General features: G+C 44.3%; 1 protein-coding gene across 5 annotated transcripts in view; it reads right to left on the bottom strand.

Moving 5' to 3' along the window:
* SCUBE2 (signal peptide, CUB domain and EGF like domain containing 2) overlaps positions 1-27,684 on the bottom strand; it is a 64,614-nt gene that overhangs the window by 10,728 nt on the left and 26,202 nt on the right. For 4 of the 5 annotated variants that reach the window (XM_057748896.1, XM_057748895.1, XM_057748894.1 and 1 more), the window contains 11 exons: positions 27,144-27,266; positions 24,613-24,729; positions 23,132-23,254; positions 22,596-22,712; positions 22,251-22,337; positions 20,401-20,505; positions 18,092-18,247; positions 17,502-17,708; positions 4,189-4,359; positions 1,817-1,984; positions 915-1,076 (listed from right to left, as the gene is read on the bottom strand). In XM_057748896.1, the coding sequence (XP_057604879.1) occupies positions 915-1,076; positions 1,817-1,984; positions 4,189-4,359; positions 17,502-17,708; positions 18,092-18,247; positions 20,401-20,505; positions 22,251-22,337; positions 22,596-22,712; positions 23,132-23,254; positions 24,613-24,729; positions 27,144-27,266 (1,536 nt within the window). The remainder of the gene's footprint in view (positions 1-914; positions 1,077-1,816; positions 1,985-4,188; positions 4,360-17,501; positions 17,709-18,091; positions 18,248-20,400; positions 20,506-22,250; positions 22,338-22,595; positions 22,713-23,131; positions 23,255-24,612; positions 24,730-27,143; positions 27,267-27,684) is intronic. The other variant, XM_057748897.1, reaches the window with a different exon arrangement.

Genomic DNA, 27,684 nt, shown 5'->3' with positions numbered 1-27,684 from the left:
GATGAGAAAGCACAGGCTACTGGCCCCAGATAGCTTGAGGTGCTATCAAAGGAATGATTTCAGCAAGTCCAGACTCTTGCATTTTCCCATACACAGAAAAGCACTAAATTCCTTCACTTGAGATACCTGGTTTTCTTTTATTAACAGTAGTCTTTTGATGTTCTGACTACTTGGTCTTTGTTGCAAAAATTCGTATATATCCTGGCTCCCTACCTAGCCTCTGCAGAGCAGTCTCAGAGTTATCTGAGATGCTGTGTCCCGGGTTTAAGTCCTCGGTTTTGTCCACTGAATAAAACATAACTCTCAACTTTTAGGTTGTGCTTTTTTTTTTCAGTCATCAAGGCTTCGCTTTATGGTCTGCTTCAGATTTTCTGCAGCACATTCCATGATAGGTCCAGGGGTCTCTTCCCATGAACCCTTTCACTTTTCTGAGTCTGTGCTTCCTCCCAGCTATTCTCTTAGGCATGAAGTTCTTTCTCCTGCTCTCCCCCAACCTTCACCATCAAAACCTCCCCCTGCTCTCCCGAAGCTTTTCCCTGTCTCTCCAGACAGAGGGAGTAGCTCTTTCCTCTGCAATCCCACAGCCTGTGCTGCTGCAGGACTTATTCTGCTTGCAGAGCATGGCACTTAACAGGTCCTCAAACAATGCTTTGCTGAACACGGCTGAACTGACATTTTGCCCTTGGGAGCAAATTACAGCAAGTACAGCTCGTGAATGTGCCTGGAGAAGTAGCCTGGATCAATACAGGCGAGTGCCTGCGGGTCCAGCGCTGATCTGCAGAGCCTTGAGCAGGGCTAACAACGGGCTCCATGGTCCTGAATAAATCAGAGACCCTTGCCATCCCCCCCACCAGGTGGACCCAGGCACTTGCCTTCTTAATCAGGACTGTGGAAAGCCTTAGAGAGAGACCTACTTTTACACTGGGTTATGTTTGTGGAGCCATCAAAGTCAGTCGTGGTGTTTCCTGGGCAGGAAACACAGTTGTTTTTCCCAAATTCCGGCTGGTACGTTCCTGCTGGGCAACGAATACATCGGTGGGTGGTGGTGTTGTAGAAATGCCCAGGTGAACACTGAACTGTAGGGGTGGGAGAGGGTGGGGAGAATGGAAAAAAAAAAAAAAAAGACTATTTTCATCAAGTGCAACACAAAAGGTTTCACAGTTTGTGAGAGAAATGTTTATGCCCAAATGAGGTACTTCTTTCCTACTAATCTGGGGCTAATCAACACTTAATTCCCTAAATAGCCAGCTTGGGTGGGACTTGTGACTCATGACACTGAGAAGAATATAAAGGGAATGAGGGATGGGTGTATCTTCTGAGTTTATGGTCCGTGCTGTCAGGCATGAACGCTCACAGCTCTGTCTTCACGCACAGCGGGCCTGTGAACATGGAGGGGCGCAGAGCTGACCCCCGGCACAGGGCTGGGATCCTGCAGGAGGCAGCGGGGTGAGGCTCTGGAGAAGGGGTAGGGCCGGTTCAGGAGTGGGGAGCTCTAGGTAAGGGTGTGGAGACAGAGGACACCTGGAAGGAAGGAGCAGAGGGAGCCTCCGGACTAAACCTGCCCATCTCTCCGCTGTTGTCCTGCAGTCAACCCCGCTCAAAGGCACCAAGGTGGGGGATGGAGAGGACCATGTCTAGGGAGTTCCTATGCTCACTGCACATCCTGCAGGGGCAAATGGCCCTGAGGACCTGTCCTCCCTGTCACTGGGGCCTGCACAGGGCACCTTGACTGGGCTTGATTGGGGCTTTACCAGACTCCTATGGTTCTCAAAAGGGGAATTCAGTTCGGGGAAAAGGCAAGCCACCAAGTCCTCACCTCTGGTTTCACAGTCCTGGAAGGAAGTGGCTCCCAGGTGTTTGGTGGGGAGGCCTCCTCCACAGGGAACGCAGGAAGTACGGCCGGTTTCAGGCTGGAATGTGCCCAGGGCGCAGAGCTGGCAGGGTGCAAAGCCATCCGCGGAATATTCACCAGGCTGGCACAGACCTGGGGGAACAATGACCTTAGGTGAGCAAGGCCCCCGGGCAGAGCCTTTCCCTTCTCTCTGCGGATGAGATCAGAGAGATGCGGTCAGGCCGGTCACCCCGTGGGGACCTCAGCTCCCACCTCAGCGAGAGAAGCACTGTCTGCCCTGCTGCTGACCCTGGCGAGGTGGCATGTGGGTGCCTGACACACAGGGCCACACAGCACAGCGCAAAGACGGAGAGAAGTGTCGACGCTTCTAAATTACGGTGCAGGCCTGGGTATGCTTCAGGCTTAGGACTACATAGGCCCAGCAGCCGCTGCAGTGGGGGAGGCCCCAGAGGGAGGGTTCTCTGCCTGCAATCAATCTGGTCACTGAACCTAGAAGTACACCCTCACCCAGCTGATTACATCCTACTGATAGACTCTTCCGGTCACGGAAGTGTCTCCCCGGTTTTACCAATTATATTTACTGAGTTACATCTCCTTACACTGAGCTGTGTCCTGGCTTCCCTCAATTAGCATAGTAAACACAACCAATCCAATCCACATCGACAGAGGGACCCAGAGGCATTTATTTACTTTAAACACTTTATTATTTTTTTAAGTTTATGACAAGAATCACACCCATAAACAAAAGGATTTCTAAAAGCACACGCTCCTTCGGAATTAGCTTGTCATTGGCAAGATGCTATAAAAAACCTGTTTTCTCTTGTATTCCTAATCACCCCTCCTCTATTAATTTTCATGGTTTTCTTTCTCCTCATAAGGTACAGTTATAACAGCATTTAACAAACACACCTGAGGGAGGAGTCTGGCGTCTGTCAGACCTGGGTGCCAATTCCAAATCCTCTACTCTTTGGCTGTGTGACCTTGAACGAGTCTCCTTAACCTCATCAAGTTTTTGTAGTGATACAATAACCATATGACTAACTCATGGACTTATTCATGAATGCCTGCACGATGCCCGGCATAGGTAAGTATTCAGTAAATGTTAGTAATTATTATGACTATTACTAATATTCTGATTTACTATAAATATATCTTGTTAAGGTCACATACAAGTTTGAACAGATGCCCCAAAGTACCTCCTTATCAACCTCGCCATTAGTTCCAGGGTTTCATAACAGGCCAAATGTACACTAGGAGTCACACAGTCAATCTGAGGATCTGAGTTTTAAACCAGAAAAGGTCCTGCAGTTGAGTTTGATGTCATTTAGGTGGGAACTAAAGCTAGCTCCAAGAATCACCAGAAGGAGAGGCAGGGCCCCTGGGGTCCCGGGACACTTTGCTGACATCACCTACAAATCGCCACATCAAATCACACCCTCCATTTGAGCCCAAAGAGTGTCAGTACAGCTGGTCCTTCTTCTGTAATAAAGTCATTTACTAAGAAAGTAAATAGGAAAAAAGCCTACAGAACCTAAGTAAGCATGGCTCCAGAGTTAACATTTTACAAGAGACAATTAAAAACTCTTCACAAGAATCACAGATACAGAGAAAAGATTGGTGGTTGCCAAAGGGGAGGAGGTTGGGGGAAGGATGGAGTGGGAAGTTGGGGTTGGCAGATGTAAGCTTTTATCTATAGAATGGATAAACAACAAGGTCCTACTTTATACAACAGGGAACTATATTCAATATCTTATGATAAACCATAATGGAAAAGAATATTTTGAAAAAAGAATGTGTATGTATGTATAATTGAGCTGTACAGCAGTAATTAACACAACATTGTAAATCACTTATACTTCAGTTAAAAAATAAAAATAAATTAAAAAATAAAAATGCAACACACACACAGGGTTTTAACAAAGTAACCAGATGGATACTTTCTTTAAAAAAAAATCAATAAGCTATGACTTTGAGACCAAGGCTAGAAAAATAATCAGAGCTACTTTCTCCATTTTTCGACACTTTCAGGTAGTCCCTGCACACTGGGAGGTCACTCATGTCTCAGGGGATATTTATTTACAGTGATTATACATGCAACTGCAACATTTACACATTTTTTCCTGCCATTGTGTTCTATCAGATCTTCATTTATTTGTTCAGCATGTGTCAGGCACTGAGCTAGGCACTGGAGAACCAAAGACGAGCCCAATACAGTTCCTGCTGGTAGGAATTCCGTGGTACAGGTTGCACTGTCCGCATTGAAATGCACTTACGTCTTCTGCTAAACAATGACATCGGAGAATGGAGGAATAAGAAGGGGTAGACAGAATTCTTACCTCCACATTCAGACACATTCCAAGCTTCTGGAGTCTTTAGGGCCCCAGGATTTTCTGGTCTTGGGCATGGTTCACATGTGATTTGCCCTTCCTCATTTTGGAAGGTTCCATTTGGACATAAAATGCAGCGTTCTTGTACTCCATCGTAGTATGTTCCAGCCCTGCAACTGACTAGCCAAAGGGGGAAATGATCTGGTCAGTGAGGCGACAAAGGCCAAGAAAGGATGATGTGAGTGCTAGAGATGAAGGTAAACAGATGGCATTGACCCCACACTTCCCCATACAAAGCCCCTGAATACAGAATGTGTGCCACCTCCAGGTTCCCTGTGTACAACCCTCTGCTGTGATCCCTGTCACCCACTGTTAGAGGCATTTACAGGTCCTCTCTCCCTAGACCATGAGCTCCTTGAGGACAGGGATCACAGTAGTCTTACTTATTTTTTAACAGAACCATTTGATGACATTCCCTACTTCACAGGGCTGTCAGGAAGAGTGTAAAAGTGAAAATCATTCACTGAACACAGGACTGGTGCTCGAAGAGTAGAGGGAAGGGGGCTATTCATTCTGGCTGGTGGCATCTCAGAAGGCTTCCTAGAAGAGGCCACATTTGTGTCAGGTCTTGAAGGATGAGTAGGAGCTCCCCAGACAGGACAAGGGGCAGGTTGTAAAGATTCATGCCTGACATATGGGAGGAAAGGGAAGAAAGGAAGGTTGGGGATAGATTGAAAAAGTCCTTGAATGCCAGGCCTTTGGATTTTATCCTGCAGGTAAAGGAGCCATTGAAATGAGAAGAATACGACCAGAAGCTGTGTTTTAAAGAGCTCACTCTCTGTTGGCTGTGGGGAGGATGAGTTCAAGGGTCTTACAAATGACCTCTGCAAAAGAGCATGCTTCATATTTGTAATGAAATTAATATATTACCAAGAGCAAACCCTGGTAAATGTCTCCTGAAAGAACAAACTTCAAGGAAATTAATAAACTATGCTTCTGATTATATAATATTTTTGGTGTTGTTAGTTAAATGTGGGCTCATATCTTATTTTAGGATATGAATATAAAGTAAATATACTGAAGTGAGTTCCCTAGTATAATATTTAAACAACATCATCATAACCATCAAAACAGGTTTTCTGATGGCTAACATTTGTTGAGTACTTATGATCTACTAGATATCATGCCATAAACTTTACACACACATTATCTCCACTTTACACACATTATCTCCACCCAAAGGAGCCAGGTGCTATGATTAGGTCCATTTCACAGAAACAGAGACTTAGGGACATTAAATAATTTGGCCAGTTAAATAATTTGGTCTCACAGCTAATCTCTGAAATATACCTACAATGAGATCAAGAGCTTTGAGTTTAAAGAGGAAAAAGTTCATTGAACAAAGCCAACTGAATCACATTTCCAGACTTTGCCAAGGATTCTCTATGGGGCATTAGGGGAGTCTGACTGGAATAAATACATTTTCTTTTATACCTAAGCTGCCAAGAAACAGAAAAACAAAATAACACATGATAAAATTAGCTATTATAGCTCTTGAATGCGTGTAAGGGGGAATACTGGTTTTTATCCTACCCTACAAATGCAATCTGCATACGTACTTTTAAGGTTAAACATGGCAAAGTCCCCTATTACCAGTAATAAAAATCTTTTCATTATTTACCCCATAATCTAAAGAAAACTGAGGCTTTTTAAAAAATCATAGTAAGCTGAAATATGTCACATTTCAAATACTTTTATAATTCAATGATATCAATCAATAAAGTCTACTCTAAAATCTAAGTCAATACTTTTTTATATTGTTTAAATTTTCTTTTACAATAATCACATATTTTTAATTAATTTAATGATATTTTTAAAAAAATTAAAAGTGAACCAATCTCTTGCTTTCTTGGCAAACGACATTATAATGGTATGATGTACACAACTGTGGCAGACAGAGCCTATAATTCCAGACTTACTCTCTAAATGCAGCCCTACAGGATAATGGTTTCCATAATTACTCCAGTTTCAGCTCATCTGCCATGAAATGCTGGGCTGAATTACATACTAGGAATTCATGGCTTTTTATCCTGCGTCCAACCTGACTATCCCAGTGCCTAAAGCAGGCCGGTAAATGAGAGCATAACCCCTTCAAGGCTCTAACAAGCCAACTGTCAAGAAGACTGGCAGAAAGTAAATAAAACCAAGGCTGTCTGGAACTCCTCTAGCCCAAGCCATGTCCATTTTGGGAACAGCTGTTTTCCTAACACTTCTTCACCTAAAGGGACGGTGCCCATACAACGGCAATGATTCCAACAGCCCCATGAATCACAGCTGAGTCAGATCAGCTTGGGCTATTTCATCATTGTTCGTCTGGCAGAAAATGATCCCCATCATGGGTGGACAAGAATGGACCTGGCTCTCTCTGCAAAGAGTAACTGGATGAACTCCCACTGCTCTGGTTGTCCACTCCTCCTTAGAACTACTGAAACCCCCTAAAGCCTTTTCAAGGTTACATTTTGTGAAGCCTCACAGTATCCCACATCTGTTGCAACTTCTCAAGTAAGCAAAGGACTGAGAAAGGCCCTTCAGGCTGTCCTGCAGAAAAGAGGGCATCGTTCCTTTTTTCTCACAGTGAAAGGCCTGCTCCATGTAAACTCATCTTGTCACTCAGTTTCCATCTTCCTTCCAGACAGAAAGACCTACAGAAATAATCCATGCCAAGCACCTTCCAGATTAATTTGTTTCCTTCACAAGGTAAAAATGAGCTAAACTAAAAAGCAATTCCGAAATGTCATGAAGAGATGCCTGAAAACAGCTCTTTGCAAATGTGCTGAAGATTTGGCCTAAAGAGACCTCAATCCCAGTTCCAGTTGCTTCTCTTTTCTCCTTGAGCAGCCAGCTTGTTTTGCTGCCCCAGACAAAGGAGTCAATTGCCCCCAGAACACTTCGCGATCACAGCAAAGCTTTTGTGTGTCTTCAGTGACCATTAAAATCCCATTTTCAAATCCTGCACAGCTGTTTTCTCCCCCTCTTGGGGGGGGGGGGCAGCAAAAAAGCTTTTCTGATGCAAAAGGAGAGACCAGTGGGGACCAGGATTAATGGTGACAAAGAGACCTGAAGGCTGGCCCTCTTTTCAACACTACAGCCTTTGAGCATTTCAGGCTATGGACAAACACTATGGTCTCTCTGTGGCTAAGATGGTGAACCTAATAAAAGGGGTCACTCTCCAGCATCTGACTGTTTTCTTAAGAATCACGCCCTGCCTTCTGAAGGAGAGCCACAGGCAGCCCACGTGGATTCCCAGGGTCTCCCGGAGCTGCTGCTTTTTCACGGCTCAGAGGCAACGGCGCTCGAGGCAGTGCTGTGGCCTCAGCATCCTGATTTGAACCCCTTTTAAATGAGTGTCTCAGGGTAACAGGAGACAGCACCCCCTTGGGCTGAGAGGTTGATGTGTCACATCTGTCCAGGTTCTTGGTGTGTGCTCAAGTGTGCCATTTGAAAACATTCTCACAGTTGGGGCAGAGAGGTGATCCCGACTTGACGCCTTCCTTGCTGAGCTCCCCAGCGCATCCTACGTTTTCTTTATGCCTTGTTAACGGGGCTGAGATTTCACTTCCTTTAGGGTGTCTCTTCTGCCCTCAATTTAAATATCTCCCCAAAGATTTGCCCTTTGCTCTCTTTTCTCTTGGTGTTGACAACTATCCCTGGGATTTCATCTGTTGTCCCTGTGAAGATTCACCTGCTCGTTGACTCAGTTAAATACGTAGCACTGATTGTGTTCTGAGTACCATCCTCGGAGCTGGAGACATAGCAGAGAAGACAGACGAGGCCCTGCCCTAAAGAGGCTCTCGCTCTAGTGAGACAATACATGAGCAAACAAATACGTGCATAGTAGAGGTAAGTGTGACGAAGAAAAGTAAAACAGAGGGAGACAGTAAGGCAAAGAGCGGTGGGGGCAGAGGCATGAATGCTATTTTAGAAGAGTCGCCAGGAAAGGCCTCTCTGAGCAGAGATCAGAGTGAAATGAGAGAAACAGACTTGGGATGGTATTGCCTAATAGCAAAAAAGCTAGTGTCGCAGGAACACAGTGGAAAGGGCTAGGGAACAGGAGATGAACTCTAAAAGCAAACAAGGACCAGATTACATAGGTTCCTGAAGGTCATGGTAAGGAAATTAGACTTTACTCAAAGTGTGTTGCAGGTTCCGAATGGGGCAGTGACAGGACCTGACTTGCTCCTAAAAGATCTTCTGGCTCCTGTGTGGAGAACAGACTGAAGGCGGGCTAGAGGAAAGAGGACAATTCAGAGCTCACTGCAAGAGACTGGGCAGGAGGTGGTGGTGGTTGGCAACAGAGGGGAAAGAACGGAGGAAGAGAAAACTAGTTAAACTCAGGACGTAACCTGAAGGCAGATGCGACAGGATTTGCTAATGGATTTAATAAGGAGCATGACAGAACAAGAGAGGCCAAGAAGGCTGAGGTTTTCACCTTGAGAAACTGAGCAAATAGGGATGCCAGTTACAGGAACGAGAGAGAAGCGGCTTTTATTTTGGAGGGAGGAGAATAAAATGCTTTGTTTACACATGTTGAGTTTAAGATACTTTTGGGCCATGCAAGTGTTGGTATTGAGTAGGGCACTGGTCACACCAGTGGTCTCCAAGGTAGAACACTACACCTCAGGGGTGTGGGCAAAGAATTTTCACACCTGTGTATATTAATTTTTACCTAAAAAATATGACATAAAGAAAGGTTCACTGGTTTAGTATCTAAACCAGACTTATCATGGTAATCATTTTGAAATGTACAGAAATATTGAATCACTATGTCATGTACCAAGAACTAACACAGTGTTGTAGGTCAATTATATTTCAAAAACAAACAAAAAAAACTCACAGAAAAAGAGATCAGATTTATGGTTATCAGAGGCAGGGCTTGGGGGTGGGAGAAGGGGAAATTGGATAAAGGTAGTCAAAAAATACGAATTTCCAATTATAAAATAAATAAGTTCTAGGGATGTAATGTATTGACATAACATGACACATATAATTAACCCTGTACGTTATATATGAAAGGTATTAAGAGAGTAAATCCTAAGAGTTCTTATCACAAGGAAAAACACTTTTTTTTCTATTTCTTCAATGTTGTATCTATATGAGACGATGGATGTTCACTAAACTTACTGTGGTAATCATCTCAGGACGCACGTAAGTCAGATCATTATGTTGTCCACCTTAAACTTACACAGTGCTGTATGTCCATTATATCTCAATAAAACCAAAAGAAAAATAAATAAATTTTAAAAAATCCTTGTTTAAAGAAAAAAGATTGGTCCCTCAGTCAGTCCACGTCTCCGCACGTCAGAGACTCACGTGAAGACACAAAGTCCCCAAGAAAGAGAAGAGCAGGCATCCCACACTCTGTGGGTGGGGAGGTACTGACTGATCCACTTCTTTTCAGTGTCTTGAGAAGAATTTCAGTTGAATTATGCCTCACTGAGCAGATTTCCTGATTATATTATCTAGTTTCAATCAAAGGAACATCACAAAGTAGAAGGCAGCTTCAGACGATTCCTGTACACACCCTGGACCCACGATGTAGGACCAATGGTGCAGGCACAGGTGAACCTCAGGGAAATGCAGAGCTGACACAGCCTGTTCTCCTGGTACTAGCTCTTGTCAAACCACATCACAAGATAGAAATAGTGACAGTGACGATTGAATCCGATCTGACAAGAGTGAAGCCAAAACACTAGCAATGAACAAAAAGACTGCTTGAGAAATGATTTACAACCACTGCTGTTAACAGTGAACTTTGCCAAGTTGTCAATATGGTCCCTCAGAGACTAGCCAGCTATCTGAAAGTTTGTTTATGAAATCTGTATCTCATTCTTCTACTTTTTATGATGTACACAATATATTAGCCAACAATACAAGTACATAATTTTAAAATAAGTAAACATTCATACATTCAAAAGTATTTCACTCTGTGTGTGTGTGTGTGTGTGTGTGTGCACGTGTGCGGAGATGATCAGAAACGTTCAGCACCTCTAGGACAGAGAAGTCCGTAACTCAGATAGAGGATAGATCTGGAGAGGGCAGCTTGGGAGCCCCCAGCATACGGTGGTATTTAAAGCTATGGTGCTGGATGAGTTCAACAAGCAGAGTGTGAAGATAAGGGAGGAAAGCATGGAGGACTGAGCCCTGGGATCCACAATGTTCAGAGATAAAAATTTAGGGAAGAACCAGTATGGAAAATGAAAAGGGAGCAGCTGGTGAAGTAGGAGGTGTATGGTATGTGAAACCCATGAGAAGAGTTTCCAGGAAGAAGGAGTGATCAGCAGTGTCTGAGTGACAGCTGTCCCCCCTTTGGTAACATGGAAGTTATTAGAAATCTCGGGAAAAGCAGTTTCAGTGAAGAGGCTGGGAATGAAAACCAGATTGGCCAGAGTGGAGGAGAAAACGGTCAGTGAGGAAGCAAAGACAGCAAATTCAGACAAGTCTTTCAAGAAGTTTTGCTTTATAGGGGGTCAAAGAAAGGAGGCAGGATTTGGAGAGAAGCAGGAAGTCAAAGGAGGATGTGTGTGGGTTTTAAGACAGGAGGCGGGTTTGTATGCTGTTGGAAATGATGCAGTAGAGGAGGAGAATTCTGAGACGGGGGTCAGTGGGGACAACAGCAGGAGCATCGTTCTTGAGACGGTGAGAGGGAATGGGCTCCAGAGCCCCAGTGGAGGACTTAGCCTTTGCGAGGAGCCTGAGGAAGTTGTTTTCCTAGACTCCCACCTGCCCATGGACATTTCTGCCTGGGAGTCTGGTTGCAACTCAAATTCAACTTTCCCAAGGGGAATGCTTCTCTTCCCTTCCCTGCCCAGGCCTTCTACCCCTCCGGCCTTACCCTCTTTATTAACAGCATCTCTATACTCCCAGTCACCAGGGCTCCAAACCACAGTTATCCCAGACTTCTCTCCTCACTGCTGCAGCATCCTGTGTCCCTTTTGTCCCTCCCCTACGCTCCATCCCCATGGCACTAATGTCCTTTGCTCCTCACTGTCTCATATCTAGATTACTGTAACAACCTTCCAATTATTTTCCTTTCCTTCCGTTCCTCCCAGCCTCATCTCTGTTATTACATCCTACCATCAGGTTCACCTCCCTAACGTGCTTTTCTGACTGCTTCACTCCCCGGCTCAAAAACCTCCTTGACTTGCCTCCCTGCACGTCTCAAACTCAGCCTTTAGTCTCCCTTTCTGTATCTGAGTTTTTATTCTTTCTCATGCCCTCTCAAGAGCCCATTTTTTTCTGCTTTTCCTATAAATCTTTTCTGATTATTTCTTCCCCAGTGATCACATTCATCTAGCCATTCAACCAACCCACAGGGTTTTTCTCAGCGCCTCCTGCATATGAAACAGGGCTGGGTGAGATGAGGGACATATGGGAAGCGAGTGCGGGATCAGAGGCCAAGTCGGAAGCATCTGAGCTCACCTCAACTTTTTCCTCGTCTCAGTCCCCAACCCAATTTATCACCAAATGTTGCTCACGTTTCCTCCTAAATATTTCTCTAAACCATTGCTTCTTTTCTACTCCATCTAGCGCCTTCACGTTCTCCCTATCTCTTATGTAAAGCATTCAGAGGCTTCCAAATCAGTTTTTCTGCCTCCATTCCTGACCCCCAATTTGGTCTTTCTAGAATATAAATATGACCTCATGCTCCCTGATTAAAGCCTCTATGACACCTGTCACCTAGAGATATAGTCAAGGCTCCTTAGTAACATATTCAAGGTTTCTCATGATTTGGCCATGCTTTTCCCCACTAGCCTAGCAGCCCACCGCATTCTACCTTCCACTCCAGGGTTAGTAATACCAAATGTCGATGATGCCCTGTGCATATCTTTCTCATCCTCACTCCCTAAGGCTATTGCTCTGCCTGAATACTCCTCTCCATTTATGCTTCATCTGTGCAGCCTTCAAAACTCAGGACAGGCTTTCTCTCTTTGGGGAAGGCTTCTCTGACTCTTCCCTGGGAGGGTTACGATCTGAGGGATGCCGTCTTATGTATTCAGTCCTCCTCAGCACCCACCACAGAGCTGGCCCTGGAGTGCAGTATGAGTGAGATAATCACAGGGCACAGGCGGTACGCGGGAGAGGTGAGAGTCCTCAGTCTGAGCGTTAGGAACATAGGCTCTTGAGCCACATCTGAATGCGAATCCTGGTTCTGCCACTTACTTGCTGCATGATGGTGGGAAAACTGCTTACCTTCTTATGTCTTAGTTTCCTTATCTGCAGAAAGGGCGTGATGCAGAATAGACTTGTGGTGAGACTAAATGAGGTGAGACATGTAAAGTGCTTAGCACAGGGCTGAACGCATTAAGTGCTCAATAAATGTCAACATTTTACTAAGTTATGTTTTCTAAACTTTTTTAATTAAAAGAATTTCCTACCAAGTCTGTGCGATAAATATTGGTTTAATATTGGTCTATATTGCTAATATACACTTTATATTTTCCTTGATTTAAAACAGAAAAGAAATATTCTGTTTGTTCAATTCCAAATAATTTCTCAATTTTGAAAAAATTAAGAAGAAAATGCCTGTCTCCTTCCTGCCTCAGGCCTTTTGCACTGGCTGCTATCTCCTCCATCAGAGCGCCCCCTCCTCCATCAGAGCGCCCCCGCCTCCATCAGAGTTTTGCATGGCCAGCTCCTCCTTCTCACTTGGGTCTTAGCTCAGTCGTCACCTGCTCTGACAGTTTTCCTTGAATACCCTGTAGACAGTAGCCATCTCTCCTCTGCTCTGACCTTTCTGTTTTATTATCTTCAACAGCACTTATAATTTCTGGAATTATCTTTTTCTTTACTTTTTTATTGTCCATCTCCCTCCATTAGAATGTGAACTTCATAAAAGCAGGTTTCTCACCCATTATATTCTCACTGCTTCATCCCAAGTTCATAGAGTGGCACAGAGTGGGATCTCAATAAATTCGGTTTGAATTAATGCTTCTCAACTGCTGCAGAAAAAAGCTACTACTATTAAAAGTTGAATTAAAACTTCTCTAGTCTCTCAAGAACCCAGGCACAAGAATACTTCCCAGTTTTCCAGCTGCCTAGATTGTGTCTCTTTAAACTTTCAGCAAGTTTTCAGAATAATCAATACAAAAATTTATGTTAGCAAGTATATTCCTTAAATAATGCATCTTTTATGAAAGGATCAATAGCTATGAAAGAAAAATAGAAATCCGTGTCATCATCAATCTTTCTTTAGATACAAAGGACTTTATGAATTACTATGAGCTTAAGAAATTTGTTCCTCGGAGAATATAATCGCTATTTTTTTTTTGCCATCTTGCTAAAATTAATCACAGATGGTACAAAGGTCACCTGCAGAGCAGGTTGTCCCCAAAGCCCTAAATGCCAAATTAATGAGACTTTACTATATAAAAATGACTATATGAAAGAAAATGTTTGGTCAGGAGTGACTATGTTCTTTGATATAATTTAGGACTTTAAATTTTATTTTTTAAAAATGATACTGGAAAAGCAAAAAATTCAATGGAAAGATAGGCAAAGAATATGGATATTCTCAGAAGAAATCCAAATGGCCACAGACATATGAAAGCATGCTCGGTCTTACTAATAATCAAAGGAAAACAAGTTAAAATGACTATTATTTTTACTTATCAGACTTGTAAAAATTAAAAAGATCAGTAATATATAATCCATCTTAGCAATGATATAGGGCAAAAAACACTCAGATACAATGTTGGAGGGAGTGTATATCAGTACGTTTTTGGAGGGTAATTTAGTATCTATTCAGTTTTAAATATGCACATCCTTTGACCTGCAATTGGACATCTACGAGTCTATCTTTCAGAAATACTGGCCATGTGCACAAAAAGAAAATTTACTGCAGCATTATTTGTAATACAAAAATTAGGAATAACTTGATTAAATGTCCACCAATAGAGCATGGCTAATAAATACTGGTGTCTTAAAACAAATACAGGCTAGGAAGTTTTAAAAGAAGTATGGTAGCTCCTCAGTTAGCATGGAAAGATGTCCATGATCTACTCTGTAGTTAAGAACAATACACAGCACTATTAAAATTGCACTGATACGTTTTTTAATGTTTTTTTCACACATAAACCTACAGCCTGTTTTCAACACAGCAGCCAAAGTTATCCTTTTAAAACATAAGTCAGAACCTTGTTACCCCTCTGCTCAAGCCCTTCACTGGCTTTTTTCTCACTCAGGTTCACAGTCCTCACCACAGGTTCCACTCCCCGCACGATCTGGCCCTCCGCTCCTGCTCTGGCTGTCTTCTCTGCCCTCCCTCCCTCAGCTCCCATCATCTTGGCCTTCTCTCCAGCCCCTCAGGGGTTGTGTGCTTGCTGTTGCTTTCACCTGGGACTCTTTTCCCCAGCTGTCCCCCTAGCTGGTTCCTCCCATCCTTCACATCTCGGCCCAAATGACACTTTCCAATGACCACTGTCCCTGAACACGGTCTATGTTTTGGGGGAGTACACTCCTCCTCACCTCTCCCCTTGCCCCGGCGTTTTCTATTCCACTTCCCTGCTTACCTGTTCTTCACCCCCTTACCACCATTTGCTACAGGATATATTTCCTTCTTTATTGGTTTGCGGTCTGTCTCCCTCCTCTAGAACTTTAAACTCAATGAGGGCTGAGATTTTTGCTCTTTTGTCTCATTATTGGATTCTCAGCACCAAGAATAGTCCCCAGCACACGGCAGGTGCTCAATAAATATTTATTGAATGAATAAATAAAATTTCCTTTTTATATGTGCATAAAAACAAATGTGGAAAAATATACAGCAAACTATTGACAGTGATTATTTCTGGGGAGTGGGATTGGGAGCTGATGGGAAAATTTCCATCCTGTGTACATTTCTGTATCATTTGAAACATGCACCACTTAGGTCATTAAAAACTAAATAAAAATATCTTAAAGGAAAAACATAATGCTCCCATCTCTCCTTCCAGGTGACCCAAAACACTCTTTGGACTCTTTTCTAGAAACACAAAATAATTTCTAAAAAGGATCCTAGGTTTGTCTCCACTACATGTGCCATCAGAGTTCAGAAAATAACAGTAAACCTGGTCTTTATGATGTTCTAACGCTGTTAAATAGATCAGGAATATAAGGCGCGTGCGCGTGTGCACGCACGCACACACACACACACACACACACCCACACACACACACACACCCTGGTTTGCCCATGCCAGGAGTCTGCTGGGTAAAAAGCCTTTCTAACTAACACACCTCACCCCTCTTTACACCCACTTCCTCCTTCTAGCAAGAGGAGGGAGTTTCACTGGTAGTTCCTTGTGCTATTTCCTTGACATGGTAAAATCTTCAACACTGCTGTCAGGCAGGGTGAACCTGATGTGGTCCCCTGTGGACTACAAAATTCATCCAGTGCTAGAGGCAGCTCTTGAGACAAGACACATGGCCTCTCATAGAAGCAAATCCAACCTAACGCAGCATGACAAGCATCTCAGGGACACAGTCATACACACAGCAGCTACACAAAACTTGTACTGAATATCTTTCACAAGTTGTCACGGTCACGAGGCCTCTGTTAAGTAATTCCTGATCCTCACCCTGAGGCCTTTATTCCCCAGAAGCACACCCATGGTAGTATTAATAATATTCTCACTGAGAGCTGTTCTATAGGGCTCTTGACGCTAGTTTTTCTTGAACTCTTAACTGGCCATAAAGGCTCCCTGGTGAGCCTGTAGGGACTCTTCCTACAGGACAGCAGTTGGGGGGAAAGGGGTGCAATTCAGCTCTGAGAGGCCAGAAGGAGGCCTGTCCCTGACAGTTTCTGCAACTCACCCTGGAAAGTAGGGCAGCGACAGCCACCTCTCGTCAACATTTTGGTATGGAAACTGGAACTCTTAGAATTTTAAATGAGAACAAACCAACCAGCTGGGTTGTTTTTATCTTTTTTTATCTTTTTTTTTTTTTTTTCCTTTTTAAGAGAGTCAGCTGGAATAAAAGTCAAGACTATTTGAGAACCAGCCCCTGGTGGACAGTTACACTTGATTCTACACGAGATTTTCACTATGTTTTGGCAAAGCAACAGAGTTGGGCTGTGGAGCTATTGCTCACAACTCTTCTGAACAAGTGCCTCTGGGCTCAGCTTTGCTTCTTCAGAAACACTGATGTATTACGCCTTAGCTTAAGCTTCACTTCTCACGCGTTGTGATTCTAATGACACTTCAGAAAGGACATCGATTTACTCTGGAGGGGTCTGGTTATTGAAATTCACCTTTCTTGGGACCAGAGCACAGCCTGTGAAGTGGGACCATCCATGTGACCTTGAGCAAGAGCGCTTATCCCTCTGAGCTTCAGTTTGCTCATCTGTAAAACGGAGATATGAATCCCTACCTGGTAAGATCACTGCGAGGACTGAATGAGGTCCTGCAGGTGTAGTGTTTAGTGTTACGCTTGTGACAGGTGAGGACTCAATACATTGCTACCATTATTACCAGAAAGAGAGACTCTCATTTTCCCCCACCTAAGACTTTTTAGGTAGAATCTCCCATAATTGCCCCAAACAGTCTCTCACAAGAAACAGATCTCAAGACTGACCACTCTGGAATGTCTTGCCCAGATTCCTCTTGCGTGGCACTTCATCAGAGGAATAGAATTGATATTGCTCAAGTTCTGGACCTCAAGTTTAATTCTGAAACATGCACACACACACACACACACACCACCACCACCACCACCACCACCACCACTACCACCACCACCAGCAACATACATTGGAACTGACACTACTAGAAAGCTTGGGCCATAGCTCAGGGATCTCATAAGGTAGCTGAGTGACCTCCAGCCTCGCCTCTGCACAAAACTATGGACAGGAGTTTATTCATTACCACCATGGGTCAAACCAGAGGGATGATAGGGGAACTGTGATAGTGGAGTATCGAGAAGGCTCACGGATGCCTTATACTTGCAGCCCTGCCTCAGCTGGGGGACCACAGTGCTTTGAAGACCCTGGTCCCTCAGACCGTTAAAGGGCAACACTCCCTCTTCTCATCAGCCCTGTCTCTTCCATTCTGTTCCTCAACCCAACAGACATTTATTAAGTGCCAGGTACTGTGCCAGGTGCTGAGGGGCTCCTGATCCAGTAGCAAGCCCAATACCACTGTGTAGTTCTCAAATGAGTGTGGATGTCCCAGGTTTTCTCTGGAAGGAGTCTGGGGAGAAAGATGGGCCAGACTTGCTTTTGGTTACCCTTAGTGTTTCCGGAGCTGAAGACAGTTCTGTTAGGAAGAATGTCCACGCCAACAGGCCACTCACCACATTGGTTTCCTACATGGCCCTGACCCACTCCACAGGACTCCGCCCGGCGTTCAGATGATCGGGGAGACTTTTCAGCCACTTCGAGGTCCATGCCTGAGAGCTGTAAGTGAAACTGCTCCCTGTGGGCAGCCTTCCGGAGAGTGCGGATGGCCTTCCGGAGCCGCTTCTCTGTTCGCTTTACGACGCAACTCAGATCACAAGAGGCTGCAGAAACGAGAGAGACAGCAGTGGAGGGGAGGTCAGGCTGCAGCATGTGAGCACGTCCAGACCGACTGCAGCACCCACCAACACCCACAGCTCCCTGTGGACAGCATAGGGAGAGACCTGGAGCTGGGCACCTAGCTGGCTGGGCAGCATTCGATTCAAACAGAAATTTGTTGACCAAAATGGTAGCTTTGACTTTTGATGAAGCAGATAAAATCATCAGGTTCCAAACCAATTCAGTTTAGTTTGGGGGGTGAAAAAAAAACAGGAGATACTTCAGTGGTCACACTATTTTTCCCCCCAAGAATGATGCAAAGTGAAAGGCAAAGAAATAAGGAGCAAGCTGTGCGAAGCCTGGCACCACAGACTGTTTTCAAACCAACCTGTCACCTCCTTTTGGTTAGTTTCAAGCTCAAACTCAACAGTGATAAACATTTCCTTAGGGGTGCTCTGTCGGCCGGGGGCTCCCGGGACTTGCTTGCCGGAGCTGCATGAAAGGTTTGCGTAGCGGAAGCTCTCTTTTACTGAGCTGTGCTTCTCTGTATGAAGAAACAAAATTATCGGAAGCCAAATCCTGGCAAAGCACTCAGCTGAACATTCGCTAGAACTCTGTAAACATTTCATTAGAACAACTCTCAAGGGACTAGATGATTAACTCCAGATGCCAAGACGCTGCAAGCCCTCAGCTTGGAGCACGATGACAGTTTAATCTTGAAGAGCTAGTACTGCCTCCTATATAACTTTACAATTTAGCTCTTGAAACTTATTTTCATGAATAAATGCTGGATGTTTCCAACTGACCGGCCACATATGTGGAAGATGGGAGCCAGGGGTCATCTTGCATTCCTGACTGGTGGTTCATTAAGGTGCGTTCATGTTCTCACAGTTGGTTTCTTAAAGCTGGACTATGGTGTCTCAGGCTGGGGCTGAGGCTTCAAGTAAGGAGTGAGCACAGGAGCAGAAAGGAAATTAACTCCTGCTTTCAGGCAAACTGACCTTGGAGTAATTCCAACCCAAAGGGAAAGCTGGAAAGCACATCAACAGCGATGGCTCATTTTGAAATAACCAGGAGCAATAAATGGTACAATCAACAGAACCAAACAATATCATGAAGGCATGTAGGATGGGAGCGAAAGTGTTATGCAAGGCAGGGCTTTGCGTACCCTCATTCCTGACTGTGGCTGTCACTCCTCCCTCCACTGCTTCCAGTGAATCTTTTAACTAATGATTGTTAACCAGAACCTAAGAGCAGGTCCACATACATCCACACAATTAACTGATTTTACTTTACCGAACGGATGGATTATCTGTATCATGTTCTTCTCTAACATTATAAGGATGTTCAAATCAGCAGGTCATCAGAGCCAAAGGAAGGAGAAGGAAAATTAATTTTTCCCTAAAGATCTATCTTACCTTTTCAAAAAGCTAACTTCATATCTCAAACTGAACAGATGCTCATTTTGAACCTGTTCCCTTTCCATTTTCCCATATCTATTTTTTAAACTTTTTATTTTGAAATAAGCTTAGATGTGTAAAAAAGTTGCTAAGAGAGTACTCAGAGTTCCCATATACTCTTCACCCAGTGTCTCCTAATGTTAACATCTTACATTTATATGTATCTTTATCAAAACTAAGAAATTAACATTAGTACAATACCATTAAGTGAAATAAAGACCAAATCTATTTTTAAATAATGCTTTCCCCTCTGATTAAAAGTATAAATACTCACTGTAGGGAATTTGGAAAATTCAGGGAAAAAATTAAAATCACTTGTCATCCTTCCACCCAGATATAAGCTACTAATAAGGACATGGTGACTTTGTTTTTCTTCTACTCATGATTTTTCTCATATGATTTAGGTTTTATTAGATATACAAAACGTTACTTTCTCTTTTTCCATCTTAGCATTATTACAAGAACATTTTCTAATGTCGTTAAATATTCTTTGAAAACCCATAATTAATAGCTGCATAATATTCCATCAAATGGAGGTACCCAAATTAACCTTGGTTAGTTACTTAAAATAGGCAGTCAGATGCGACTAGAGTGACTTTGTATTTATTTGTTTGTACAATTTATTTGAGGGTAGATTGGGGAAACGATCCTCCCTAATACATGAATCCTGATTTTTTTTATTCTCTAAAATTATTCTATGAAATAATACTGGAAATGTGAGCTAGGAAAGAAAGAGGAATGCTGGATTCTGCTCTTTTCATAAGGCCAGGTCTACTTGGAAAGTATTTGTTCTACTAAAGCCAATGGCATCACTGCCTCCAAAAACTAGATCCAGCAGGAAAGCTGGATATTACATCTTTGTTCATCAAAGATTATCCTTTCTGAGCCAAACCTTTTTCTCATTTCTTTGGATTTGGATTTTGGATTATTTTAAGCAAACTCTAAGGTCTAGAAAATTTAACCCACTATGATCACAAATTACCTATGCGTCTTAAGCCCTTATTGATTCCTATTAACTCACAGATTTCCCCAGAGCTTCACCCTCTGTACCCCTCAAAGGAAACCCTGAAGTATAACCCTGGAAGCATAGGGGGATGCCAGGTGAGGCTCTTCTTCCTCTTGTGAAGGGAGCGGTGGAGATTCTGAACTGTTTGATCCCATCTGAAGGGCTCCGCTCATTACTGGCCCCTTTCCCACCTGCAGGCAAGCTCCCTGCACCAGCCATCTGATTCCATACCTGGTAGTACTGGTCGCAGACCCTCAGGAAACAGCTCAGCCTTTTTCAAACTACACTTGCCTTCATTTAGCTTAAAGGTTACACTTGTCCTGATGGTGGCGACATCTTCAGAAAGAAACAAGTGAGAGAGGTTACTACCTTCAGAGGCAAAGGAACGGAAACACCAGTGGGTAATGGCGAGCTGTCCACTGCTAGAAGTACACCCTGAGCCCCTCTCTTACACTGAGACCAAGAAAGTTTGGGATTGGAGAGTGCCTGTTACCCTGTGACTTGGGGGCACCAGGAACCTCCTAAGAGTTACACTTATGCCTTCAATTAGGATGAATCCAGTGCTCAAACATAACAGAGGAGGGGCCAAAAACAACCTCAACAGTGAAATGAAAAATGAGGTCATTTCTGTGCCTTTCCAAGAAGGAAGGCCAGAATCCCTCAGTTCAAATTTGGATAAGACAGCTGAGGGAAATGGAAGGGCAGATTCTCCTAATAAGCCTGTCCTAGGAGGACAGGGCTGAGAGAGCCACCTTTCCAGACAAGGATGGCACTCACTAAACGTGGCTAGGATTTTCAGGGTCTGTGAGGGAGCAAGGGTCCTACTTTGAGGGCCTCATATGGAAAATTCTATTCTCCTTCCATGGTCAGTCTTAACCATATGTTAGGCTCTGGAGCCAAAAACCAGGATTCAAATTCCACCTCTTTAACTTGTGATAAGAATTTGAACAAGTTACTTAGTCTTCCTAAGCCTAAGCCTCAGTTTTCTCATCTGTAAAATAGACATAATCACAGTCTTACATTACTGGGCTGTTGTGAGGATTAAATGAGATAATGCAAAACAAAAAATGTTTAGCCTGCTGTCTGGTACATAGTAAGAACTGAATAACTGTTAACTGTTTGCTTGCTTACCCTTGGGGTGGCCTTAATCTCCAAGGGATCATCACTGAGGGTTTTTGGTGAAATAGACCATGGCGTCCTATCTGGCTGCGTCCAAACATCACACAAGACGGGCAGTGAAGGATAGTACGTAAGACTCTGGATCCAGACTGCCTGGTCAAAATCCTGGCTCCACTATTTCCTATCTGAGTCACTTTGGATATGTGATTTCACCTCTCTGAACCTCAGTTTCTTCATCTGGTGAATGAGGATAACAGTAACATTGCCCCAGAGGGCTGTAGTATGGATTAAATTGGCTAATACATGTAATACAGTGGCCGGTATGTTTTAACTTTTCCATCCATTCACACGAGCTGTTATTATCATGCTTGAGTCTCTGTCTTTGCTTACATACATTATATGGACATTAAGAACCACCTCCTTATTCAGATGTTCTCATGACATCATCACAGATGTTTGTCTCAATCTGGAAGGACGAGGACTCCACAAAGCTTTAAATAGCCTTCTCTGTCTTTTGATAAACAAGGAAGGGTTTGGGCCCCTTTCCCTGGTCAGAATCCTTGCTCCTCCTGTCATGCCCACGTCTCCACCAACACCATGTGGCCCAAGCACACATTTCCTGCTGGGCCTCAGAGGTGCTCTCTGATGCAGGGAGTCGGGGAGACCTGAGTCTCCTGGTCCCAGAGCTACGTGGGCCTCTGCCCGATACGATGACCCCTCCCCCCGCCCCAGGGCTTCGCGGAGCCTCCTGGCACACAGCGGACACTCTGTAAGTGTCTATTATGTGGTGAGTCAGATTGCAGGCACCAAGGCTACAGGCAAGAGCATCCTGCAACGTGCTTGGGGCACCAAAGAGATCAGGAGAAAAGAAAACAAAGCCAATGCCCAAGAACGGTACCCCACAAAGGAAGCCCATTGAAATACGGTGAGCCCCAGAGACAACACGCAGGTTTGGTAATTACCCCCGAAAGCAGAGTCATTTGATTTTTGCTGTTTGCTCCTGAGAGGAGAGGAAGAGCCGCAGGTGACAGAATAGGCCTCTTGCAGTCCTGATAGACAGAATGCGGATTGTCAGCATGGAAGCAAGGTTACAGTCTCTCCTGGTGGCAGCTCAGGTCACCCCCACCCCTGCTCCACGTGGACCATTAGAGAAACCCCCAGAATACAGGGTCTCAGAGCACAGGCCTCCAGCGGTCGGGGGCAGCTGGTCGAAGCCCTGGAAGCCCTTTGAGGGCATCTAACACCTATAGGCCAGGAACGCCTGGCCCTGGAATGAAGACCTGCCCCAGGGCCTGGGACCCACTCACCTGAAGAGAGGTGAATGCCAGAGTGACATCTGAGGAAGCACCTGTCTCCTCCACCACTCTTACTGCACTGCAGGGACACGTAGGGTGATACGCTAGTAGGCAGGACCCCCTTCACTTCTAGACAGGACAAAACATAGACACTTACAGACAGAGAAAGTGTGACAAGGACGGCTGAGTCCCACGCATCAAAGGCCCCAAGTAAAGAAGGTAGCGCTGATGCCCAGCACAGGACACAGACTCCGCACGTATTCCCACCCGTGTAAAGGAGCTCCTGGTATGCTACTCTTTGCATGCAGAGAAACAACCAGGAAACCAGACGTGAGTTCCAACCTACGCAGAAGCACAGAAGGAAACACCAAAGAGCCTGCAAAGTATCTCCTGTTTTTGAACTGTTTAAAGATCGGCTGCTGCAGCTCCGGGGAGGAGAATTCAGTGGAGGACTGGTCAGCCGCACTCCGTGTCCAGTGGGACGTGGGAGAGCGCCGCTGGGCCAGCGGTGAGCCCGCGCGCCGAGCCCGGGCCTCGGCACCTCTTACCCACACAGTCTTTTTTATTCCAGTGGAGCTTGTATGCAGAGTGGCACTGGCATTCGTAGCTGCCCTCGGTGTTCACACAGACCTGCTGACAGCCTCCGTTGTCGATGCTGCACTCATTGGTGTCTGTGGAGCAAAACACTCTCCTGTCACAGCAGCCCGCTGCTGACCGGCTGACACTATCCCTCCACTGAAGAAGGAGCAGGAGAGGAGTTGCACAGCTGAAACCCACTAAACTAAGGGAAGGTGCTGACCGCCTTTAGAGTGCGCACGTGACACCTGCTGACCTACTCCCCGCTCAGTGGGTTTCCTGGCACGACCCTCACCAGGACGATCTCAAGTTCCATGCTTAACCAAACAATTCCCCCCGTAAGGACACTCAGAGGGGTCACACTCTACTTTCAGGTGTCCAACTCAGACACTGCACAGGCTTCCAATTTAAAGCTCCACCATCATCCTGGGCTACATCCCAAGGGACACAGAGGGAATTAGGATTCCCCACTTGGCAGTTCATAGAGTTGGGCTATTGGTAAGAAAAATGACTTGCACTAATCCCTATCAAGCTGAGACTGAGTCCAGGCTGGAAGGTAACTCCAACTAAAACCCAGGTACACATCCATATTCAGGGAACATGTCCTTGGGGTTCCTTGAAGGACTGGAAGAGTATGTTTTCAGCCATGCCAGGGATGTGTTGAAAAGGAGAAGAGAAACAACACCATCTACAGCAAATCCCTACTATCCATTCTTCTTAAGGACACAGGACACAAGGAATGGGCAGGAAGTACTTAGGCCAGGGGTTCCCACATGCTCAGATCCCCGAAACCACCCTGGAAGCCCTAGACATGTAGAATAAGAATCAGAATCTGCATTCTCAAAGGCTGCGGAATGAATCTGATGATTAGAGGGAGCAGAGAGACGGCAAATCTGACTTAAGCCATAGCCTACTTGGCCATAAGATCATGAGACATCAGAACACGCTGCTACAAGGGCTCAGAGCAAAGAGATCGAGTCCACAGTGCCACTTCCAGCTCAGAGACCTGCACAAAGTCCAGCTCAAAGAGCTCGAACCAAACTCTGCAGCGAGTTCCTACGCACAGCAGGGTTGTGGAATTAGCTGATGCGCTGCCAAGCCTCTCCGAGGGCTGTGACTTTACTATCTATTAGGAAGTTCCAGCGGACAGGGCATCAGCTCGTGAGAGACCCACCCATTCTCTGAATACAACTGCATCAGTAAAGTCCATAAAGAACTCACAGCTGAAGGAGCTCAGCTCTTCTTTCTGCTCCATTTCACACTTGACGAGTTAAAGGGATCAATGTGGGAAGATTTCCCATAGCAGCTGCTTCCCTTGAGTCAATGGACTCCCTACTACTGTACAGGGACTGGTATGTCCGGTTCAGCCCCCAAGGGGGAAAAATTGCCCTGATCTGGGGGAATCTTAAGAGTAAGGCCCAGCCTCATCCGACTCCAGAGGGATTCCACTCACCTCCACAGTGGGTGAAGCCATAGAGGGTGTACCCTTTGTTGCAAGCACATACAAATCTGCCAGGGTAGTTGATGCAGCTGTGGTCACAGGTCCTATCCAAAGAGCATTCATCCACATCTGTAATTGTCAAAGGGAGAGGGCAGCTGAAACCAACTCTGAGGGACAAGTGGAGAGAAGAACACGCTTAAGAGAACACCAGTTGCTGATCAATAACAAAAACAACACAGTGAAAATTATCTATCAGTTCTCCCTGCTCACTTATGTGAAAGAAAGTGTTGAGCTGCCCTCAATCAGTATACTCACAGCCCGGGACCCTGATTTCCAAATTCTATTGCAACTTGCACTTGCCTAAAAGCTCAGTGGGTCTCTCTCACCCATGCTTATCTGCAGGGCTGAGTAATTTAAACTATTAATGAAGTCAAATGAGATAACATACCTAAAAAGGGTTTGTAAACTAGTAGGGTGCTGCCTGTGCATTATTACTGTTCTAATACTAATTGGTAAAGGAGCAACAGTAATTTTATAAGCTATGGCCAATTAAAAGGAGAAAACACTTGAGTTGGAAATAAATATAGCCCTATCTCTTTTTGGTCTTGCCAGAATTCATCTTCTGGCCCCAGGAGGCCAGTTGATCCTGGGTTTTAATGCCCTCTGCACTAAAAGAACACGTTAACATTAACATCCTCAGTAATTTCTATTGTAGACACTGAAACGTGGTGTCTTAAGCACCAAATGGGATCCTCTTGGCCAATCCCTTGGCTTTGTTCCTCCCCCGTGTTTCAGTCCCAGGGGGCTCCTCCCCTCCCAGTTCAGTGTAGAGGCATCCTTGGCTTCACCTGGGGTCACGGAAACTAGCCTCAGGAGGCTGCATTTGTCAGTCTAATCATCTCTTCTTCCCTGGTCTGGTTCTTACATCTTTCCTGAACACTAGAATTTCAGTGCTTCACTTCAATTCTTTGGAAGATTTTAACAGAGTTATGACTTGTGTTTCCAAATGGATAAACCAGGACCAGTGCAGGACTCAGTGGAAGCCAACTAGACCATTGCTAGATCTGTCTTTCAACACCAAATGTGCCATGAGAAACTACATTAATAAAAAACAAACATTTGGAAGGAGTTGGAGGAATGAAAAACATGAAATTAAAAAGGGCAAAATCCTACAAAACCTCTTCATCTGTAACTTTTCCCAAAAGTCCTGGCAATTTCTTCAGTAAGTTTGTTCTGTGAAAATATTTGTTCTACGAAGACTGATCAGTGAAAAATGAGAAAAAGTCCATTTCTTCTGTAGTAATTGATGTCACTCTATGAACTCTTCTATTAATATCAGCCAGTTACCGAGAAAGTGGGCTCGTTCAGTAGCGACTTTGGCTGCTCACGACAGGCTTTTGCTTTGCCAAAAATAATGAGATCAACTTTCTAATTCCTTTTTAATGTGTTTACACAGCTTAAATAGTATTTCTTGCTCTATACATTATGAAACATTATGTGGAATGGCAAATTTTCTTTCCAAGTCAAACGGAAGAAATCTATGCAGTAGTCATCTAGAATGAACTTGCTGAATTCAAAGGGGGCTATATGTGAAGTGTATGACAAATTATGTATCAAGAAGAAAAAACCAAGAGAGAAATCTAATTCACACCATAAGATTTTTAAAAAGGTAATGTTGCATCTTTATTATATGAAGTGAAATCAGATATTATTTTCTGATTTTGATTTAATTCTGGGATTTCTAACAAAATAAGTTAGGCTGTTCTTATTCTCAGAACTAGAACAGAAATAAACGATGGCACATCTTTCCTGAGAGTTTCTTTCTGTACATCAGTGGGGCATAAAATGTGCTCATCTGAAAATATAAATGATGCCCCCCAACCCAAAACAGCTTATCACTGTCCAAAACAACTCTTAATATCAACAACTGCTACCCAGAGAAGCTCCCTTGCTGCACACCTTAGGTGGGAAGGATGTGTCCGAGAAGGAGTCTGAAATCCTGCCCAAGGACTGCCCAGACTTTCCTCCACTTAATCCTCTCCCTCCCTCACCTCCTACCCTTTCCCCAAACACCAAAGGCTGCTCATTCAAATAAGGCCTATAAGGAAGGGACCAACCAATTGGTTGAGAAAAGGTATGTTAACTAAATCAACATCTTTTGCCACCAAATTTTGTTAGAATATCCATACCATTAAAGGAAATTTTAGAAGAGGAAAACCAGTCATAATCTCAACACCCTAACGCAACCCTGCTTGCATTCTGTGATCCATTCCACTTCTAGCAGCAAGCTCTGCTGTAATCACACCACATGGGTTCTTTGAGGTGTTCTCTAATCATTAACAGGTTAATTTCCAAAATATACCTGTAAGCTACCTCAGTGTTTTTATTTTATTTAACAGATGAAATAAGTGAAGCACAGGCTGGAGGTTGGATTCATGGCTCCGTCGAGAAGCCCAGCGAGCCAGTCTCTGCCCGAGCAGGGTTTCGTCTTCTCCAATTCAACCAGCGGGCACTGCACAGCATAGCTACGTTTCAGCACATACCTTGGCAAGACTTCTCATCTGTTAATAATTTAAATCCCTTTTGGCAGCTGCAGTCAAAACTGCCCACGGTGTTTTTGCAGAAGTGATCACAACCTCCATTGCGCGTCTGGCACTCATCAATATCTGTAACAGGCAAGCATCGGCAAATCAGACAGCAGTACCTGTCTCGTTAGCCACAAATCCCTGAAGTGCTATTGTGTGTGTTTCATTAGTCTCTGAAACAAAAACAGAGCCATAAAAGCATTTAAGGATGTTTGCTGATGTTTTTAATCTTACACATGTTCTTTTGTCTGCTTTAACCCATTTTGAAAGACAAGTGCCTCACCCCCTGGAGAACTCTGACTTACACTGCCCTTCCCTTGACTAGGTTAAGGAAACAAACTATGGGAAAGAACGGTGATGTTCTATTATATTCTCATCCTTGCACTAGTCTCTCAAGATAAGATGGCTTCCTTTCCCATACTTCTCATTCCAGTTTAATGATTAAAGTTATAAGGAACTAGAATATCTGTTTTGGCAAATTACACCACGATCAAACAGC

The sequence above is a fragment of the Hippopotamus amphibius genome, chromosome 9, assembly GCF_030028045.1.
Source record: "Hippopotamus amphibius kiboko isolate mHipAmp2 chromosome 9, mHipAmp2.hap2, whole genome shotgun sequence".
NCBI lineage: Eukaryota > Metazoa > Chordata > Mammalia > Artiodactyla > Hippopotamidae > Hippopotamus > Hippopotamus amphibius.
Note: the sequence above shows the minus strand (reverse complement) of the source record. Positions and strands in the feature narration are given on the sequence as shown.